Source organism: Pseudophryne corroboree, chromosome 11 (genome assembly GCF_028390025.1).
Source record: "Pseudophryne corroboree isolate aPseCor3 chromosome 11, aPseCor3.hap2, whole genome shotgun sequence".
NCBI lineage: Eukaryota > Metazoa > Chordata > Amphibia > Anura > Myobatrachidae > Pseudophryne > Pseudophryne corroboree.
The window spans coordinates 198,101,445-198,124,341 of record NC_086454.1 but is presented as its reverse complement, the minus strand read 5'-3'; the positions used below and the strand labels follow the sequence as shown (position 1 = coordinate 198,124,341).

The 22,897-nt window shown below is 48.5% G+C and overlaps 1 protein-coding gene across 1 annotated transcript in view; it reads left to right on the top strand.

Moving 5' to 3' along the window:
- Positions 1 to 22,897, top strand: part of LOC134968710 (solute carrier family 35 member F3-like) — a 152,932-nt gene that overhangs the window by 42,313 nt on the left and 87,722 nt on the right. Inside the window, exon 4 of the mRNA XM_063944215.1 lies at positions 20,593 to 20,718. Within this exon, the coding sequence (XP_063800285.1) occupies positions 20,593 to 20,718 (126 nt within the window). The remainder of the gene's footprint in view (positions 1 to 20,592; positions 20,719 to 22,897) is intronic.

Genomic DNA, 22,897 nt, shown 5'->3' with positions numbered 1-22,897 from the left:
GGAGTGTATTTAACAAGGAGTCCTCCAATCAGCTGCTAAAGGCTGATTAGAATAAATGCCGTGCAGCTGCCTTGCTGCACGGCCAGAGAGCAGGTGAATATCTTAATTTCCTAAAGCCTAGCAACGGGGAACGCTGTCCGCCAGTGGCGTCCCCGTTGCTAGGGTCCGTGCGGCTCAGCGCGCCCGGCGTCTAGCGTTGCTAGGGAGCCGGCGGCTGTACACGCACGGCGTCTCTAGTTGCTAGGCGCCGGGCCGCGCAGACAAGCGGACCCCGGCGCCTAACAGGATTCCTCCGATGCATCCTTGAGTGTAACGCCTACTGCTGCTGGCGCTGCTGTTGTTGCTGCTGGGAGTCGATCGTCATCCCAGAGGGGAAGTCGGAAGACCACTTGTACTACTTCCAGTAAGCAATTGACTGTCCAACAGTCCTTTGCGAGGAAGATGAAATATCACAGCAGTCATCCTGCTGCAAAGCGGATAACTGAGGCCTTGGCAGCCTGGGCGGTGAGAAACGTGGTTCCTGCATCCATCGTTAATTCAGAGCCAACTATAGACTTGATTGAGGTACTGTGTCCCCGGTACCAAATACCATCTAGGTTCCATTTCTCTAGGCAGGCGATACCGAAAATGTACACAGACCTCAGAAAAAGAGTCACCAGTGTCCTAAAAAATGCAGTTGTACCCAATGTCCACTTAACCACGGACATGTGGACAAGTGGAGCAGGGCAGACTCAGGACTATATGACTGTGACAGCCCACTGGGTAGATGTATTGCCTCCCGCTGCAAGAACAGCAGCGGCGGCACCAGTAGCAGCATCTCGCAAACGCCAACTCGTTCCTAGGCAGGCTACGCTTTGTATCACCGCTTTTCAGAATACGCACACAGCTGAAAACCTCTTACGGCAACTGAGGAAGATCATCGCAGAATGGCTTACCCCAATTGGACTCTCCTGGGGATTTGTGACATCGGACAACGCCAGCAATATTGTGCGTGCATTACATCTGGGCAAATTCCAGCACGTCCCATGTTTTTCACATACCTTGAATTTGGTGGTGCAGAATTATTTAAAAAACGACAGGGGCGTGCAAAAGATGCTGTCGGTGGCCCGAAGAATTGCGGGCCACTTTCGGCGTTCAGGCACCGCGTACAGAAGACTGGAGCACCACCAAACACACCTGAACCTGCCCTGCCATCATCTGAAGCAGGAGGTGGTAATGAGGTGGAATTCAACCCTCTATATGCTTCAGAGGATGGAGGAGCAGCAAAAGGCCATTCAAGCCTATACATCTGGCCACGATATAGGCAAAGGAGGTGGAATGCACCTGTCTCAAGCGCAGTGGAGAATGATTTCAACGTTGTGCAAGGTTCTGCAACCCTTTGAACTTGCCACACGTGAAGTCAGTTCAGACACTGCCAGCCTGAGTCAGGTCATTCCCCTCATCAGGCTTTTGCAGAAGAAGCTGGAGACATTGAAGTAGGAGCTAAAACAGAGCGATTCCGCTAGGCATGTGGGACTTGTGGATGGAGCCCTTCATTCGCTTAACCAGGATTCACGGGTGGTCAATCTGTTGAAATCAGAGCACTACATTTTGGCCACCGTGCTCGATCCTAGATTTAAAACCTACGTTGTATCTCTCTTTCCGGCAGACACAAGTCTGCAGGGGTTCAAAAACCTGCTGGTGAGAAAATTGTCAAGTCAAGCGGAACGTGACCCGTCAACAGCTCCTCCTTCACATTCTCCCGCAACTGGGGGTGCGAGGAAAAGGCTAAGAATTCCGAGCCCACCCGCTGGTGGTGATGCAGGGCAGTCTGGAGCGAGTGCTGACATCTGGTCCGGACTGAAGGACCTGCCAACTATTACGGACATGTCGTCTACTGTCACTGCATATGATTCTCTCACCATTGAAAGAATGGTGGAGGATTATATGAGTGACCGCATCCAAGTAGGCACGTCAGACAGTCCGTACGTATACTGGCAGGAAAAAGAGGCAATTTGGAGGCCCTTGCAGAAACTGGCTTTATTCTACCTAAGTTGCCCTCCCTCCAGTGTGTACTCCGAAAGAGTGTTTAGTGCAGCCACTCACCTTGTCAGCAATCGGCGTACGAGGTTACTTCCAGAAAATGTGGAGAAGATGATGTTCATTAAAATTAATTATAATCAATTCCTCCGTGGAGACATTCACCAGCAGCAATTGCCTCCAGAAACTACACGGGGACCTGAGATGGTGGATTCCAGTGGGGACGAATTAATAATCTGTGAGGAGGGGGATGTACACAGTGAAAGGGGTGATGAATCGGACGATGAGGAGGAGGTGGACATCTTGTCTCTGTAGAGACAGTTTGTGCAAGGAGAGATTGATTGCTTCTTTTTTGGTGGGGGCCCAAACCAACCAGACATTTCAGTCACAGTCGTGTGGCAGACCCTGTCACTGAAATGATGGGTTCGTTAAAGTGTGCATGTCCTGTTTATACAACATAAGGGTGGGTGGGAGGGCCCAAGGACAATTCCATCTTGCACCTCTTTTTTCTTTCATTTTTCTTTGCATCATGTGCTGTTTGGGGAGTATTTTTTTGAAGGGCCATCCTGTCTGACACTGCAGTGCCACTCCTAGATGGGCCAGGTGTTTGTGTCGGCCACTTGGGTCGCTTAGCTTAGTCACACAGCTACCTCATTGTGCCTCTTTTTTTCTTTGCATCATGTGCTGTTTGGGGAGTATTTTTTTGAAGGGCCATCCTGCGTGACACTGCAGTGCCACTCCTAGATGGGCCAGATGTTTGTGTCGGCCACTTGGGTCGCTTATCTTAGTCACACAGCTACCTCATTGCGCCTCTTTTTTTCTTTGCGTCATGTGCTGTTTGGGGAGTATTTTTTTGAAAGGCCATCCTGTCTGACACTGCAGTGCCACTCCTAGATGGGCCAGGTGTTTGTGTCGGCCACTAGGGTCGCTTAGCTTAGTCACACAGCTACCTCATTGCGCCTCTTTTTTTCTTTGCATCATGTGCTGTTTGGGGACAATTTTTTTGAAGGGCCATCCTGCGTGACACTGCAGTGCCACTCCTAGATGGGCCAGATGTTTGTGTCGGCCACTTGGGTCGCTTATCTTAGTCACACAGCTACCTCATTGCGCCTCTTTTTTTGTTTGCATCATGTGCTGTTTGGGGAGTATTTTTTTGAAGGGCCATCCTGCGTGACACTGCAGTGCCACTCCTAGATGGGCCAGGTGTTTGTGTCGGCCACTTGTGTCGCTTAGCTTAGTCACACAGCGACCTTGGTGCGCCTCTTTTTTTCTTTGCATCATGTGCTGTTTGGGGAGTATTTTTTTTGAAGTGCCATCCTGTCTGACACTGCAGTGCCACTCCTAGATGGGCCAGGTGTTTGTGTCGGCCACTTGGGTCGCTTAGCTTAGTCACACAGCTACCTCATTGCGCCTCTTTTTTTCTTTGCATCATGTGCTGTTTGGGGACAATTTTTTTGAAGGGCCATCCTGTCTGACAATGCAGTGCCACTCCTAGATGGGCCAGGTGTTTGTGTCGGCCACTTGGGTCGCTTAGCTTAGTCACACAGCTACCTCATTGCGCCTCTTTTTTTCTTTGCATCATGTGCTGTTTGGGGACAATTTTTTTGAAGGGCCATCCTGTCTGACACCGCAGTGCCACTCCTAGATGGGCCAGGTGTTTGTGTCGGCCACTTGGGTCGCTTTGCTTAGTCACACAGCTACCTCATTGCGCCTCTTTTTTTCTTTGCATCATGTGCTGTTTGGGGACAATTTTTTTGAAGGGCCATCCTGTCTGACACTGCAGTGCCACTCCTAGATGGGCCAGGTGTTTGTGTCGACCACTTGGGTCGCTTATCTTAGTCACAAAGCTACCTCATTGCGCCTCTTCTTTTCTTTGCGTCATGTGCTGTTTGGGGAGTATTTTTTTGAAAGGCCATCCTGTCTGACACTGCAGTGCCACTCCTAGATGGGCCAGGTGTTTGTGTCGGCCACTTGGGTCGCTTAGCTTAGTCACACAGCTACCTCATTGCGCCTCTTTTTTTCTTTGCATCATGTGCTGTTTGGGGACAATTTTTTTGAAGGGCCATCCTGCGTGACACTGCAGTGCCACTCCTAGATGGGCCAGGTGTTTGTGTCGGCCACTAGGGTCGCTTAGCTTAGTCACACAGCTACCTCATTGCGCCTCTTTTTTTCTTTGCATCATGTGCTGTTTGGGGAGTATTTTTTTGATGGGCCATCCTGCGTGACACTGCAGTGCCACTCCTAGATGGGCCAGGTGTTTGTGTCGGCCACTTGTGTCGCTTAGCTTAGTCACACAGCGACCTTGGTGCGCCTCTTTTTTTCTTTGCATCATGTGCTGTTTGGGGAGTATTTTTTTGAAGTGCCATCCTGTCTGACACTGCAGTGCCACTCCTAGATGGGCCAGGTGTTTGTGTCGGCCACTTGGGTCGCTTAGCTTAGTCACACAGCTACCTCATTGCGCCTCTTTTTTTCTTTGCATCATGTGCTGTTTGGGGACAATTTTTTGAAGGGCCATCCTGTCTGACACTGCAGTGCCACTCCTAGATGGGCCAGGTGTTTGTGTCAGCCACTTGGGTCGCTTAGCTTAGTCACACAGCTACCTCATTGCGCCTCTTTTTTTCTTTGCATCATGTGCTGTTTGGGGACAATTTTTTTGAAGGGCCATCCTGTCTGACACTGCAGTGCCACTCCTAGATGGGCCAGGTGTTTGTGTCGGCCACTTGGGTCGCTTAGCTTAGCCATCCAGCGACCTCGGTGCAAATTTTAGGACTAAAAATAATATTGTGAGATGTGAGGTGTTCAGAATAGACTGAAAATGAGTGGAAATTATGGTTATTGAGGTTAATAATACTATGGGATCAAAATGACCCCCAAATTCTATGATTTAAGATGTTTTTTAGGGTTTTTTGAAAAAAACACCCGAATCCAAAACACACCCGAATCCGACAAAAAATTTTCGGTGAGGTTTTGCTAAAACGCGTCCGAAGCCAAAACACGGCCGCGGAACCGAACCCAAAACCAAAACCCGAAAAATTTCCGGTGCACATCACAAATTAAAATTCACTTTGATGAACATCATCTTCTCCACATTTTCTGGAAGTAACCTCCTACGCCGATCGCTGACAAGGTTACCGGCTGCACTAAACACTCTTTCGGAGTATACACTGGAGGGGGGGCAACTTAGTTAAAATAAAGCCAGTTTGTGCAAGGGCCTCCAAATTGCCTCTTTTTCCTGCCAGTAAACATACGGACTGTCGGACATGCCTACTTGGATGCTGTCACTCATATAATCCTCCACCATTCTTTCAATGGTGACAGAATCATATGCAGTGACAGTAGACGACATGTCAGTAATCGTTGGCAGGTCCTTCAGTCCGGACCAGATGTCAGCAATCGCTCCTGACAGCCCTGCATCACCGCCAGCGGGTGGTTTTGGAAATTTTATCCTTTTCCTGGCAGCTCCAGTGGCAGGAGAAAATGAAGGAGGAGCTGTTGGGGGGTCACGTTCCGCTTGACTTGACAAGTGTCTCACCAGCAGGTCTTTGAACATCTGCAGACTTGTGTCTGCCGGAAAGAGAGATACAACGTAGGCTTTAAACCTAGGATCAAGCACGGTGGCCAAAATGTAGTGCTCTGATTTCAACAGATTGACCACCCGTGAATCCTGGTTAAGCAAATGAAGGGCTCCATCCACAAGTCCCACATGCCTAGCGGAATCGCTCCGTTTTAGCTCCTCCTTCAATCTCTCCAGCTGCTTCTGCAAAAGCCTGATGAGGGGAATGACCTGACTTAGGCTGGCAGTGTCTGAACTGACGTCACGTGTGTCAAGTTCAAAGGGTTGGAGAACCTTGCACAACGTTGAAATCATTCTCCACTGCGCTTGAGTCAGGTGCAATCTCCCTCCTTTGCCTATATCGTAGGCAGATGTATAGGCTTGAATGGCCTTTTGCTGCTTCTCCATCCTTTGAAGCATATAGAGCAGGGCTGGGCAACATGCGGGCCGCGAACCGATCCTGCCTGGCCCGCTGTCCCCCACCAGTGCCCAATGACAAGCGGCCCGACTGGCTGAGCCGCTTGTCATTGCACTACAGCAGCTCCAAGACGCGGCGCCGCTGAGGAAATCCCGGTCACGTCACAGGGGCTGCTGACCAGGATTTCCTTTCCGACGTCAGGCGCTGGGCGGTGCGGGGGACGGAGCCAAAGCAGGGGCAGCAGCGGATGCGGGCAGCAGCGGATGGGGCCAGCGGATCATCTGGGCAGCTGGACGCCGACTGTCTCCTGCTCCCTGGCTAACCACCTTGGCCAGCTCCACTCCCTGCTCCCTGCTGCAGCACCATGGAGGAACAGCGGCAGCATCTCCCGCACCCTCCCTCCTCCAGGGAGGAGGAAGCAGACCTTGGCCTCCCGGTCACAGTTCCGGCTTCACACCCGAAATGACTCGCGGCACGGCTCCATGGGCTGCAGAACACTTGTTGAGTGACCAGCCTGGATCCCCCTAGCCTGTATATGGGTTCCGCTTATCACACCCTGCAGCTCAGTGGATTGGTGCAGAGAGAGGTTAGCACCCTGGGAGCCCTGTACCCACCTACCCCCCCCCCCGTGTGAATCACTGTACCTCATACCTCTGTGTGTGTCCCAGTACTCTCCTACCCCTGTGTGTGTGTTACACACCTTGTACTCCCCCCCCCCCCCTGTGTTTGATACCCAGTACCCCCTACCTCTGTGTATATGGCTCCCTGTACCCCTACCTCTGTGTATATTGCACCCTGTACCCCTACCTTCCCGACGTTTTTGACAGTGTACACCCCCTGATGCTTTGTGTGACACCCTGTACCCACCTATTTGTGTGCGGCCCTCGAATATTCGCTGGAATGTGTTATGTGGCCCCCAAGCTGAAAGAATTCCACCTCGTTACCACCTCTGGCTTCAGCTGATGGCAGGGCATGTTCAGGAGTGTTTGCTGGTGCTCCAGTCTTCGGCACATGGTGGCTGAATGCTGAAAGTGGCCCACAATTCTTCGGCCACCGACAGCATCTCCTGCACGCCCCTGTCGTTTTTTGAAAAATTCTGCACCACCAAATTCATTGTATGTGCAAAACATGGGACGGGCTGGAATTTGACCACATGTAATGCACTCACAATATTGGTGGTGTTGTCCGATGTCACAAATCCCCAGGAGAGTACAATTGTGGTAAGCCAATCTGCGATGATGTTCCTCAGTTTCCGTAAGAGGTTGTCAGCTGTGTGCCTCTTATGGAAAGCGTTGATACAAAGCATAGCCTGCCTAGGAACGAGTTGGCGTTTGCGAGATGCTGCTACTGGTGCCGCTGCTGCTGCTGTTGCTGCGGGAGGCAACACATCTACCCAGTGGGCTGTCAGTCATATAGTCTTCAGTCTGCCCTGCTCCACATGTCCGTGGTTAAGTGGACAGTGGGTACAACTGCATTTTTTAGGACACTGGTGACTCTTTTTCTGACGTCTGTGTACATTCTCGGTATCGCCTGCCTAGAGAAGTGGAACCTAGATGGTATTTGGTACCGGGGACACACTACCTCAAGCAATTCTCTAAGTCCCTTTGAACTAATGGCGGATACCGGATGCACGTCTACCACCAACATAGTTGTCAAGGCCTGAGTTATCCGCTTTGCAACAGGATGACTGATGTGATATTTCATCTTCCTCGCAAAGGACTATTGGACAGTCAATTGCTTACTGGAAGTAGTACAAGTGGTCTTCTGACTTCCCCTCTGGGATGACGATCGACTCCCAGCAGCAACAACAGCAGCGCCAGCAGCAGTAGGCGTTACACTCAAGGATCCATCAGAGGAATCCCAGTTAGGAGAGGACTCGTTAGACTTGCCAGTGACATGGCCTGCAGGACTATTGGCGTTCCTGTCTAAGGAGGAAATTGACATTGAGGGAGTTGGTAGTGTGGTTTGCAGGAGCTTGGGTACAAGAGGAAGGGATTTAGTTGTCAGTGGACTGCTTCCGCTGTCACCCAAAGTTTTTTAACTTGTCAATGACTTCTGATGAATGCGCTCCAGGTGACGTATAAGGGAGGATGTTCCTAGGTGGTTAACGTCCTTACCCCTACTTATTACAGCTTGACAAAGGCAACACACAGCTTGACACCAGTTGTCCACATTTCTGTTGAAATAATTCCACACTGAAGAGGTGATTTATTTTGTATTTTGACCAGGCATGTCAATGGCCTTATTCATCCCATGGACAACAGGTGTCTCCCTGGGTGCCTGACTTAAACAAACCACCTCACCATCAGAATCCTCCTTGTCAATTTCCTCCTCAGCGCCAGCAACACCCATATCCTCATCCTGGTGTACTTCAACAGTGACATCTTCAATTTGACTATCAGGAACTGGACTGTGGGTGCTCCTTCCAGCACTTGCAGGGGGCGTGCAAATGGTGGAAGGAGCCATCTCTTCCCGTCCAGTGTTGGGAAGGTCAGGCATCGCAACCGACACAATTGGACGCTCCTTGGGGATTTGTGATTTAGAAGAACGCACAGTTCTTTGCTGTGCTTTTGCCAGCTTAACTCTTTTCATTTTTCTAACGGGAGGATGTGTGCTTCCATCCTCATGTGAAGCTGAATCACTAGCCATGAACATAGGCCAGGGCCTCAGCCGTTCCTTGCCACTTCGTGTCGTAAATGGCATATTGGCAAGTTTACACTTCTCCTCAGACGCTTTTAATTTAGATTTTTCGGTCATTTTACTGAACTTTGTTTTTTTTTATTTTACATGTTCTCTACTATGACATTGGGCATCGGCCTTGGCAGACGACGTTGATGGCATTGAATCGTCTCTGCCATGACTCGTAGCAGCAGCTTCAGCAATAGGTGGAAGTGGATCTTGATCTTTCCCTATTTTACCCTCCAAATTTTTGTTCTCCATTCTTTAATGTGTGGAATTATATGCCAGTAATGTCTGGAATTAGATACCAGATACCACTGTGACTGGAATGATGATGACCTATGCACAATGACAGGACACTACCACAGCACCCTACAGCAGCAAGATGCAGCACAAGACACTGGACTTTTAGTAATGTACTGTAGTATACTGGTCACCACAATGCAGCACAAGGCCATGAGTAGTGATACTGAGCACCAATGAGGATACTAGAACTGACACTGGGCAGCGAGAACAGCACAGGACTATTGTACTGTAGTATACTGGTCACCACAATGCAGCACTGATACTGAGCACAGATATTGAGCTTTCCACTCAGAACGTAGCCACGTCCTCTCCGCTCAATCTACAATGCACGAGTGAAAATGGCGGCGACGCGCGGCTCTTTATATGGTATCCGAATCTCGCAAGCATCCGACAGCAGGATGATGACGACGTTTTCCCCCGTTCTGATTTTCCGAGTAAGGCAGGAAGAACCGAGGCTGCCTCGGACCCGTGTAAACCACATGAAGTTCAGGGGGGTTCGGTTCTCAGAGAACCGAACCCGCTCATCTGTAATCAATATACGTGTCATTATCACAGGTTTGGCGCCGGAGACCGGGAAAACTATCCAGGCTGCCATAGCAACCTGTATTAGCCAATGGCAATCGTCACCGGGAGGACGGACCCGCCTCCCACGGTCTCCGTGAGCAGCCGAACACCGAAACGTGCACAAGCAGGGTGATTTAATGTAAGAATTACGCTCCCACTCTTTTAGTCTTTAGCACATAGTGCATCTGTATATACGTGGTCATTCCGAGTTGATCGCTCGTTGATCGCTGCACTGCGAAAATCGGCAAGTGAAAAAACGGCAATTCTGCGCATGGTACGAAGCGCGCATGCGCTAAGTACTTTCACACAAAAGTTTGTAGTTTTACCCAAGCTCGAGCGACGTTTTTTCATCGTTCGAGTGATCGTAGTGTGATTGACAGGAAGTGGGTGTTTCTGGGCGGCAACTCTGCATTTTCAGGGAGTGTGCTAAAAACCGCAGGCGTGCCAGGTAAAAACGCAGGAGTGGCTGGAGAAACGGGGGAGTGGCTGGCCGAACGCAGGGCGTGTTTGTGACGTCAAACCAGGAACTAAACGGACTGAGGTGATCACAGTCTAGGAGTAGGTCTGGAGCTACTCAGAAACTGCAGCAAATTATTTAGCAGCAGTTCTGCTAACCTTTCGTTCGCTATTCTGCTAAGCTAAGATACACTCCCAGGGGGCGGCGGCCTAGCGTTTGCAATGCTGCTAAAAGCAGCTAGCGAGCGAACAACTCGGAAAGGGCCATAGTCATGGGCCATAGTCATGTTAGACTACAGCAGTGGCAGCATATCCTGATGACGGTACAAAACCATGTCTTGAAACGAGCCGTTGATATTGTTAGGCTGCATATTTAAACAATGCTGTGACTATGGATTTTTTAATTCAAGCTTATTAAAGCCTTTTTCTTCATTATCCGCAGTGACGTGCAGTTTGCTTGTTTAGCAACAGTGGGACTATTTCAATACAGCACGAGCACCCAGTTCACTATATTCTTTTGAAGCAGGAGTGCCGGATGATTCAATGATATAGATAGATATATAGATATAAAACACCAAGACAAATTTGGCGCTATTCCGGGGTGTATAACAATCTAAAAGCCCAAAACCAGTGTTGTGCATACTAGGAATATCTACTTTTAAGGGTCGGCCTAGCTCCTTGTCTTTATACACACCAACTTCTCCTATCTGAAACAAAAGCTCCTCCTAGAGCAGGGGTGGGCAATTATTTCAGCTGGGGGGCCGCTTAACACTTCCAGTGAATAGTCGAGGGCCACACACCAAATATCTTGTAAAATCGGGTCTGTACTGTGCAGGCGCGTCGGTATGCAAAGTGCAGACGCGTCGGGCAGCGACGGGATGGTACGAACAAAGCGATCGCACAGTGATTGACAGGAAGAGGACATTTGTGGGTGGCAATTGGCCGTTTTAGAGGAGTGTCCGGAAAAATGAAGGAGGGACCAAGCGTTTGGAGGGAGGGTTTCTGACGTCAGCTCCGGTCCTGATCATCGCACTGGAAGAGTAAGTCCTGGGCTGTGCAGTTCTCTGCAGATGCGATCGCACCCCTGCACAGCGATTACCCCGTCCTCCTGTAGGCGGCGACTACCTGATCGCAGCAGTGCAAAAATTGCCTGCTAGCGATCAGGTCTGAATTAGGCCCATAGTTATGTATATAACTATAAAAACATAGTGTATATATATATATATATATATATATATATATATATATAAAACATACACCACAATATACATTACATACATAGTTTTTTAGGGTGTAGTACGGGGGACCGACTGTCTCCTGACCGCCGGCAGCATACCGACGCCGGGATCCCGGCGGGGAGGGGCGAGTGCAGCAAGCCCTTTGCGGGCTCGGTGACGACCTGTGGTCGCCACAGGTTCTATTCCCACTCTATGGGTGTCGTGGACACCCACGAGTGGAAATAGTCCCTGTTGGTCGGCATGCCGACCATCGGGATAGTGAGCCGTCGGGCTCACCGAGGAGGTCATGTGACTGTCGGTCAGCTGACCGGCGGTCACATGAAGACCACCCAGTTTTTTACAGGCACATATTAGAAATAAATAAATAAATAAATAAATAAATAAAAAACAGTGCTGAAAACAAACAGCATCCTGTGTAATGCTGGTATTCACAGCTCTGTCTCTCCCTGGGCACAGTTACTAGCTCCCCCCCCCCCCCCCCAGACCCATGTAGCAGTCTCTACTCCCCCCCCCCCCCCATATAGAAGTCCGTCCCCTCTTCACCCCCCTCCCCTAAACCCGTATAGCAGTCCCTAATCTCCTCCCCCTCCCCCCCCCCTCCCGAACCAATAAAGCAGTCTTTTAAATTTGGCCACAGATGGGATCCCTTTACCTTTTTTACACAGTGGCAGATCCGCTGCCGAGATGATCCGCTGCTCGCTGCCTGCTGCCAGATTCCCGCTGCCCGCACCGAGTCGCTGCAGATATGGATGCTGCCCACTCCCGCCATGGCCCCGCCCCCCGTGCCGCCCAGCGACTGACGTCACAGTGGAAATCCCGGTCAGCAGACCCTGTGACGTGACCGGGATTTCCTCTGCGGCGCCGCGTCTGGGAGTTATGTAGCGCAATGACAAGCGGCTCATCCAGTCGGGCCGCTTGTCATTGCACACTGGTGTGAGACAGTGGGGCCAGGCAGAATCGGTTCGCGGGCCGCATCCGGCCCGCGGGCCGCACGTTGCCCTCCCCTATCCTAGAGCAATACTATATGAACTCCACTAATGTGCAGTGTACAATTATAAGTGGACCTGTATTATATAGAAAATATAAAACAACTTATCTTCAGTCTTTTACTGGTCCCCAAGTGTTTCTCAATTTCGAAGGGTTATTTTTTAGAGAGCAAATCTTTCCAATATGAAAAATAGCATTTGACAAAAGAGCCTTCTAGTGTAATAATATGACCACCACCACTGTGTATTGTAGAAAAATAAATAAAAGTGGACCCTTGCCAGATAGGCACATATAAAACAGTTTTTCTCAAGTCCTGTAATGATCCACACAAAGTCCTTTGCTCACATGAAGTTTTACATTTTTTTTTTTAATACAAATCTAGAGTACATAAAAAACACTAGAATAAGGCAGACAGTGTAACCAATATACAAGGAGTTATAAAAACATATGTCTATGCCCATACATTAAAATAAAACAAAGACAGCTTATCTGAACTACTTACCAATATTAGTTGTATGAACATTTTTATCATTCACCAACTTTCACTCTGAACACTATGCAACCCATTTGCAGAAGGGAACACGTGTAAGATCAAGTTTCTATCCATAATCAGTGTCAGATCTGTGGTTATGTCTGTCTCCGGAGGGGGCACTAGAGGGTCAGTGGTGGTGTGTTGGAGAAACCGAGGAGGCTGTAAGATATTCCTTTGCATGTGCGCAATGATGTTTATTATATGCTCACGAGTATAACAGTAATTGAAGCAGATGATAACTTGAGATGGATGGTACAAGAAATGCTGAAAACGATGAATAAACAGTCACAGGTATTTAGCTGGTCTGGAAACCAGTGCAGTAATTAGGCAATGGAATACAGGCAATAAACTAGTCTGGAAACTAGTATAGCAATCAGATGGTGATCACTCCCACAGTTGGTCTGGGAACCAGCAACGATACTTCACACAGTCAGTTTGTTATGCAAAGTCCACAACCAAGCAAAGTTAAGCAGGAGACAACTTGAGACACATATGAAGTGGTTGTCTTAAGTGCCAGATACCATAGCACAATGCTGGATGCAAGTTAACCATACACAGGTGAGGATAATGAATAGCACCTGAAGAAAGTCTCTTAATGCAAAAGGTGGAGGCTTAGGGGCCCTACACACTCGGCGATGCGCCGCCGAGGTGCCCGACGGCCGATACGGCCGACGAGCAACCCGGCGGCGGGGGGGCAGTGACGGGGGGAGTCACCCGGCTGCATTGAAGTGCAGGCAAATATGGACGAGATCGTCCATATTGGCCTGCATGCACAGCCGACGGGAGATCAGCGATGGACGAGCGCGGGGCCGCGCATCGTTCATCGCTGGAGTCTCCACACTGAAAGATATGAACGAGTTCTCGTTCATTTATGAACGAGATCGTTCATATCTTTCAGAATATCGGCATGTGTGTAGGGCCTATTACTGTAGCAGAAGTTGGAGCTGAAGTAAATAGCTGGGACTCGTAGTTCCACGAGAATACTGGAACCGGGAGATCACTGAAGATGCCAGAAATAGGAGATCACTGGAAACAAGATATTGAAGACTGGAAACTGGAGATTGAAAACTGGAACCAGGAGACACTATGCTGCAATGCAACGCATTGTCCAAGGTGGTGAGACTGAGCCAATGCTCTGGACTTATACCCCCTGGTTGACAGTCATTGGATACCTGGATCATGTGAGCAAACACAGCGCAGGATTGGGTGCTCTCGGGTCAGCTGACCGCAAGTGTCATGGCGGCGCCCATGCTGTACAAATGGCCGGTACACAGGAGGGCACCCGCAGGATGGACTACAGGGGTTTAGCACGATAGTGGATACTGCGCACTGCAGACAGGATGTTCATACAGCCGCAAACTGGGGCCGTGACCTCCGTAGGCCTGCACACCAGCGCGCCGGTAAGTGAGACATCACTGAATGCTGATTCCTGACAATCAGGATCACAAAGCTCTTCATTGGCACAATTGTGTAGTACGGGTACAAAGCGTATCGTTGCTGAGCGATGGATTTTACGAAGAATACATTCGCACAGCCGATCGCGAGGATGGTGGGTGTCAACTGACCGTTTTCTGGGAGTGTTTGGAAAAATGCAGGCGTGTCCGAGCATTTGCAGAGCTGGTGTCTGACGTTAATTCCGCACAAGAACAAGCTGAAGTGAACGCAGCGGCTGAGTAAGTTCTGAGCTACTCTGAAACTGCACAAAACTTTTTTGCACCGCTCGGCTGCACATGCGATTGCACACTTGCAAAGCAAACATACACTCCCCTATAGGCGGCGACTATCTGTTCACAGTGCTGCAAAAAATAGCTAGCGAGCGATCAACTCGGAATGACCCCCAATGAGCACACTGTATTTCCATGTTTTTGATGCATCTACAACTTTCCATTTCTCCTTTACTTGTATGTGTATTTGCAGTATTCACAAACATCTTCATACACATGCTGAACCTATATCATTTTTTCTTTACATACTTGCAAAACCAGTCTGACTTTCCTTGCTTTTTGTCTATCCTCACATGCAGGGGCGGATTGGGATAGAAAAGCAGCCCAGGACATTTCTGGATGCAGCCTTAATGGTGGCGGAGACTGTTGAGGGGGTGGAGTCTGTCACGCGAGGCAGGAAACTCGCTCCTCATAGGGTCTGATTCTGTTGGATGCAGTTGCAGCCTTCCTTGGGTCCTTTACAGAAATTGGGTCTGCTACTTTGTGCTAATGCAGCTCCCTGGTGCACATCCGTGTATATGAATGACAAGGACTGAGATGCCCACTGTCAGTGTGTACAGACGCTGCAATAATGCTTTGTGTGTCATTAGATCTCTCATGCAACCTATGCTAGGTGCAGATAATCTGTCTGAGTATGGCCTCCAATGTGAGCAATTCAGTGTCCCTATACGTAACCACTATCAGCAACGTGCCTGTGTCACTCCTATAACATGCCCAAAAAAACTGCGTCCGATTAGACAACAGCCTGTATCCAACTAGGAACGCCCAACAGCAATACTGGTTGTGTATGTTGTGCTGTGTGCACAGGGGGCTGTCTTAGTGTGTGAGGTGCTGTGTTTACAGGGAGCTGTGTGTCAGAGTGTGAGGTGCTGGTACAGGGGTCTGGGTCAGTGTGTGAGGTGCTGGTGAGGGGCTGGGTGCAGGGGGCTGTGTATGAGGTGCTGGGTACAGGGGGCAGTGTGAGAGGGGCTGGGTGCAAGGGGCTATGTGTGAGGGGCTGTGTGTCATTGTCTGTGGTTCTGAGTACAGGGGGCTGTGTGTGAGGTGCTGGGTGTCAGTGTGTGTGGTGCTGGGTACAGAGGGCTGTGTGTCAGCGTTTGAGGTGCTGGTGGGGGAGGTGGGTGCAGAAGGCTGGGTGTCAGTGTGTGTGCTGCTGGGTACAGGGGGCTGGGTGTCAGAGTGTGGTGCTGGCAGGGGCGGATTGGGAACAAAAAGCGGCCCTGGAAATTTTTTTACTAGTGGCCCTACTTGGGCAGCACCAGAGGTGTAAGGTCTAGCCATGGGCCATGGCAGCAGCACCCTCCCCCCAAGACTTTCCAGATAGGGGGGATGTCCAGCATCAAGGGGTAAGTTAAAAGGAAATAAAATTAAATGTTATGAGCACATTATATGATACACCTTTAGAAATTAGGAAACTGTATAATTCTTTAGAAAGATATATTTTCTTGCTTATTACACCAACCGTATCCCAATCACTATTCACTCAATCTTATATGTCAGCCAAGCAGACAGACAGAGCACACACTAGATCATCTGCAATCACAGGCTAAGTGGCAAAGTCATTTTCATATATGCAAATTATTAGCATCTTATTCATTATGTCTATAAATAGGACCACATGTCCTCAAACAAAACAGGCCCCACAGGTGCGTCGGCCCACAGGGAATCTTCCCTGTATACCCTATGGCCAATCCGCCTCTGGGCGCTGGGTATAGGGGCAGTGTGTGAGATGCTGGGTATAGGGGGCAGTGTGTGAGGTGCTGGGTATAGGGGGCAGTGTGTGTGGTTCTGGGTATAGGGGGCAGTGTGTGTGGTGCTGGGTATAGGGGGCAATGTGTGAGGTGCTAGGTAAAGGAGGCAGTGTGTGGTGCTGGGTACAGGGGCTGGGTGTCAGTGTGTGTGGTGCTGGTTATAGGGGCAGTGTGTGTGGTGCTGAGTACAGGGGGCTGTGTGTCAGTGTGTGAGATGCTGGGTGCAGAGGGCTGGGTGTCAATGTGTGTGGTGCTGGGTACAGAGGGCTGTGTATCAGTGTGTGAAGTGCTGGTGGGGGGGTGCAGGAGGCTGGGTGTCAGTGTGTGTGCTGCTGGGTACAAGGGGCTGGGTGTCAGTGTGTGTGGTGCTGGGTATAGGGGCAGTGTGTGGTGCTGAGTACAGGGGACTGGGTGTCAGTGTGTGTGGTGCCGGGTACAGAGGGCTGGTGCTGGGTACAGGGGGCTGGGTGTCAGTGTGTGAGGTGCTGGGTATAGGGGGCAGTGTTTGAGGTGCTGGGTATAGGGGGTAGTGTGTGTGGTGCTGGGTATAAGGGCAGTGTGTGAAGCGCTGGGTAAAGGGGGCAGTGTGTGTGGTGCTGGGAATAGGGGGCTGAGTGTGTCAGTGTATGTGTGCTGCTGTGTGTGTCAGTGTGTGAGAGTAAGGTAGGAGAGAGCGCTCACATGTGGGCTGCAGCCAGGGTAGTGAGTAATAGAGCCGACAGTGGATGCCTCCAAGCAGCAAAGCCGGCCAGCCCCTCCCACTTACCAAAGCCATCTTCCTTTGCGCTTGTGATCCATACCCTTCAATTGTACCTTTTTCTGGCAGGTATAGTACCTTTTTTTATGGTCTGTACCGATTTGTGGCTCTCCAAACTTCCATTGAAAGTATAGGAAAAGGGGTGTGACCACGCCCCCTTCATCCATGGCCACACCCCTTTTTAGAATTTGTACAGATTTTTATGTGTAAAATGTTGGAGGGTATGGTGATCCGGGCTTAGCAGCTAATATCGGAGCCATTATGCCTGCACTCTGCAGTGTCCCCCAAGGTTCTGTTATTGGTCCTCTCCTTTTCTCTCTCTACACATGCTCATTAGGTGAGCTCATTAGCTCTTTTGACTAACAATATCATCTCTAAGCTGAATATACTCTTCTCTACCTTTCCTCCCCTGACCTCTCCCCTTCTCTCCTCGCTCGTATCTCCAACTGTCTCTCTGCTATCTCTTCCTGGATGTCCCAATGCTTTCTTAAACTTAACAAGTCTAAGACTGAGCTGATCATCTTCCCTCCCTCACAAATAACTTCACCTCCCACAATTTCATAACCTCCTGGATGTCTCAGCGCTTTCTTAAACTTAACGTATCTAAGACTGAGCTGATCATCTTCCCTCCCTCACGCATAACCTCACCTCAATTTCAGTATCCATTGATGGCACTACTATCTCCTCTATCCCCCAAGTGCGATGTCTTGGAGTAATCCTTGACTCCTCCCTCTCCTTCAAACCACACATTCAGCACCTCTCACAAACCTGCCATTTCCATCTCAAAACCATCTCCAGGATCAGACCCTTTCTCACCCAGGACGCTACTAAGATCAATTTATCCACTCACTGATCATCTCCAAATTGGACTCCTCCTATCTGGCCTCCCTGAAAAATGCCTCTCTCCACTCCAATCTATCCTCAATGCTGCTGCCTGTCTCATCTTCCTCATCAAACATACTACATCCACCTCCCCTCTCTTGTAGGACCTTCAATTACCTATCCTTCCCATTCAGAATTCAATTCAAGCTTCTCACACTCACCTACAAATCCCTCATCCACTCTTCTCCCTCTTACATCTCTGACCTTATCTCTCTTTACATTCTCACCCGTCCTCTTCGCTCTGCTAATGCACGCTGACTCTCCTGCCAACTGATTACCTCCTCCCACTACCTACAAGATTTTGCACGTGCTGCTCCCTATCTCTGGAATTCTCTACCTCTCCCCATCCGACTCTCCACCTCTCTACAAAACTTCAAACGGGCTCTCAAGACCCACTTCTTCACCAAACCCAGCCAGCTCTCCTCCTAACCCTCTTTGTCTATGCTCACTGTCTACCCCTTCTGTGTCACCCCGGTCTGGTAGCCCTTCACCTTTTAGACCGTAAGCTCGCAAGAGCAGGGCCTTCTTCCTCATGTGCCTTTTCTTACTTACACTATCTTCTACTCCATACTCCCTTTGATGGCACCTAACCCCTGGTTTTCCATACCTGTCCTATAGTGTCTTGAACTGTAAGTGCTGTTTCCTTGTTTGCTCATTTGATTATGTGCTGTGTAATGGGTGCTGCGGATACCTTGTGGTGCCATATAAATAAAGGATGATAATAATAATAATAATAATAATTAATAATATGTGAATGACAGCATACGGCAAAGATTCACCCAATGCGTTTCGTCTAGGGAAAGCTATGTCTCATCCTTCTGACTTCTTGGGCACAGGTAATTAATAACCTCCCCCCTAGCATGTTTGCACCATCAAAAGCCTTAAGCCTTAATAAACAAGCTCCCTCATGCTTGCCATGGGGAAATAATCGAAATCTATAGTTAGTGATACCTGTTGAAATTTATCACCTCTCTAGGGTAACATAATGTAGTAACATAGTTGAAAAATGCCAATTTGTCCATGGAGTTCAACCTGTTAGTGATCTCCTACACTGTAATATTTTTAATTCTAAATTTTAACTGTGGTGAATGTTTAACCGTTATGTTTATTCCTTTTTTTTTTTTTACTACTGTGCATGATTTAAACACCATAACCCTGTATATCCTTATCCAATAGAAATGTATCTAGCCCATTCATAAACGCAATGACCGAGTCCGCTGTTACTACTCTCCCAGGCAGTGAATTCTAAATACGTATTGTATTGTCCTTACTGTGAAGAAACCTTTCCGTCTCTGTGTGCGAAAACTCCTCTCCGCTAACCTAAGCGGGTGTCCACGTGTCCTCTGTTGATTTTACCAAAAAGAAATCCCCTGCTCGCTCTGTGTATTGTCCCCTTATATATTTGTAAATGTTAATCATGTCCCCTCTTAATCTCCTTTTTCCCAGTGTAAACTAGCCTAGCCTAGCAAGCCTTTCCTCATATTTGAGCGTCTCTGTCCTCTTAATCAATTTGAACCTTTTTTAATTCCAGGATATCCTTTTTGTAGTATGGTGCCCATAATTGTGCACAGTATTCAAGATGTGGCCTCACTAGTGATTTATATAATGGGAGTATAACATTCTCATCCCTTGCATCAATTCTCAGCTTTATGCATGCTAATACCTTGTTTGCCTTATTTGCTGCATTCCTATTTTGGGTACTACTGCTAAGTTTGTTATCTATGTGAACACCTAAATCTTTTTCCAGTACATAATTCCCTAGTTTTTCCCCATTTAGTATAAAGGTAGTATTATTGTTCTTGCTACCGAAGTGCATTACCTTACATTTGTCTATATTGAACCTCATTCTCCATTTTGCTGCCCATGCTTCCAGTTTAAATAAGTCGTTCTGAAGAGACACAGCATCCCCCTCTGAATTTATGGATGGGCTTGTTAAATAAGGAGAAGACTATATTCACTGAATGTATGGCTTCTCTCCTTTTACATTATACTGTATATTATATAAGTACACCAAAGCAACTTAGACAAGTGTTTTGCAGACATTTTCATTCTAAAGTCTATGGCACTTTTTCAAAATAGCTTTAGAAACAGGGATGGACTGGGTCCGCTTTTCGTTTTTGGCCCTGGCATTTGTGTGCATGTGCATGTGAAAGGGGGAGCATGGGCACTGCACATGGTAGCGTGACACTAGTCAGGGGGCGTGGACTCGCAACACGCCCACATATTTCTTTGGAGCTTGCATCCGGGAAGGGGGGACACTGCTCACAGGGGCATGCTGCGAGTCACGTCCCTATAATTCTTTAAAACAGGCACTTCGAGAGGTGAGCAATATGGAGGGCCAGAAGCTGCGCACGGCTTTCCCGGCTACTCTGTGTGCCCAGACCAGCCCACAAGCCCATCGGCCCTTCTGGCATAAGCCAGAAGTGCCAGCTGGGCAGTTCGGCCCTGTTTGGAAAGTTGATGAAAGGTAATTTCCAAAGATAATTGTATTTAATAAGATTACAGAAATACTATTTGGATATTATAAAGAAACCATGTGTTAGTTGGTTTAAAAGAGGTCCTATTTCTCAGTTCTATCCAGTCTACACTTCTGTCTCTAAGTATAAACCATGTGAACACACAGCAATTTTAGTGCACCTCTATAATAGCATTAAGTGCTATCACCTTACTCCTACCTGCCTTTCCCTCTCCTTGTTGTACCTTTACTCATGCAAAACTTCCTGCAGGTTGTAGCTGTTATTTGCTGCCTGGCTGGAGTGGTGATGATGTCCTACACAGAAAGTCCTAATGTAGAGGCACCAATTGGCCGAATTCTGACACTCTCTGCAGCTGCTCTTACAGCAATGAATGAGGTACTGTAAACTAGAAGACTACAGACAAAATGCTGTGACAGGTCACTACATATATTCAGGAATGCCACCATGATGTTTACTACAACTGTAAGAATTAACTGAAAATAAGCCTACAATTTAGCCTATTAGTATCACCGTGCTAATGTATTATTCTGTTATGTATACCATGTTTTCCCTACCACTCTGCTCAGTGGAATACTGTGTTGTACTTATTATAATAATAATAATAATAATAATAATGCCATATTTACTGTAACGGAGAAATGGTATGTATAATATAATGATCAGTTTTATAACATATAGCAGTTAGCAAGCCCTCATATTGGTTCATTCTTTGTCCAGGGCTGTATTAACCCCTTGCCGGGCGCCTAGGATTATAGGTATTTTGGGTCCCCTCAGTGTCCATCTCTATGTCAAATTCCCAGGCAAACGTTGGGAAGCAGAGCCTATGCCATCATTTACACTTTAAGCATTCGTATGGACACTGATACCCAATTGAAATAAAGTTTGCTGCCATTTTTTCTCACAACACAATCGTTCTTCCTTTTCTTTTCTCTTTTGAAATCCTGACTTGTGCTTGTACATATTGGCGGCCATTTGTTATTTTTAAAAATGTATAAATAATAACTGGTTTGACAGGCCCCTAGTCCCTACAGGGCCCCTAGGCTTCAGCCTAGCCAGCTTAATGGATAATACTGTCCTGTCTATGCTGTCTATGCCCTGCCTGAAATGCTATCAGCATCTCACTGGCTGCGATCGCCTCTGCCTGATTGAAAGACAGAGGCGGTCGCTGAGTGGGAGGGTGTGTGCCAATACCATTAGAACGTTGGTGGCGGGGCGCCGCCTGGTCAACGGAGGCATTTCCGGACCATTGGGGGGGGGGGGGGTGCGGCCTGCAGCGGCTGGATGACGTCACACGCAGCCGCTGCGACCCGGAACGCGGCAGGTAGCTCCCTGCTAGAGCGCACATGCAGGGAGCTACTCGCCAGGTACAAAAGCATTGCCGCCGTGTGATGCTTTTGTACCTGTGGGGGGGGGGGGGCAGGGCCTGACATGCGGGGTGGACTAGCCCTGTGTTGGGCGTCCCCCTACATGTCAGAGTAAATGATCGTAGATGTGCTAAATTTACGATCAACTCTGAATTACTGTACCCCCTATGTCTTCAGTTCTTTTTTTATTCACTATTGTGGACTCAACTTTTATATACACAAGTATCCCTAACGGTTTGCATGTAACTGCAGTGGTAATTTGAATACCTAAACTGCACCTTGCTTCTTTTACTGCCTAAATCTGGGACCACCCCAGAACTAAGTATGAAACTTTGGGGCAGATGTATTAACCTGGAGACGGCATAAGGAAGTGATAAACCAGTGATATGTAGAGATGAGCGCCTGAAATTTTTCGGGTTTTGTGTTTTGGTTTTGGGTTCGGTTCCGCGGCCGTGTTTTGGGTTCGAACGCGTTTTGGCAAAACCTCACCGAATTTTTTTTGTCGGATTCGGGTGTGTTTTGGATTCGGGTGTTTTTTTCAAAAAACACTAAAAAACAGCTTAAATCATAGAATTTGGGGGTCATTTTGATCCCAAAGTATTATTAACCTCAAAAACCATAATTTACACTCATTTTCAGTCTATTCTGAATACCTCACACCTCACAATATTATTTTTAGTCCTAAAATTTGCACCGAGGTCGCTGTGTGAGTAAGATAAGCGACCCTAGTGGCCGACACAAACACCGGGCCCATCTAGGAGTGGCACTGCAGTGTCACGCAGGATGTCCCTTCCAAAAAACCCTCCCCAAACAGCACATGACGCAAAGAAAAAAAGAGGCGCAATGAGGTAGCTGTGTGAGTAAGATTAGCGACCCTAGTGGCCGACACAAACACCGGGCCCATCTAGGAGTGGCACTGCAGTGTCACGCAGGATGGCCCTTCCAAAAAACCCTCCCCAAACAGCACATGACGCAAAGAAAAAAAGAGGCGCAATGAGGTAGCTGTGTGAGTAAGATTAGCGACCCTAGTGGCCGACACAAACACCGGGCCCATCTAGGAGTGGCACTGCAGTGTCACGCAGGATGTCCCTTCCAAAAAACCCTCCCCAAACAGCACATGACGCAAAGAAAAAAAGAGGCGCAATGAGGTAGCTGACTGTGTGAGTAAGATTAGCGACCCTAGTGGCCGA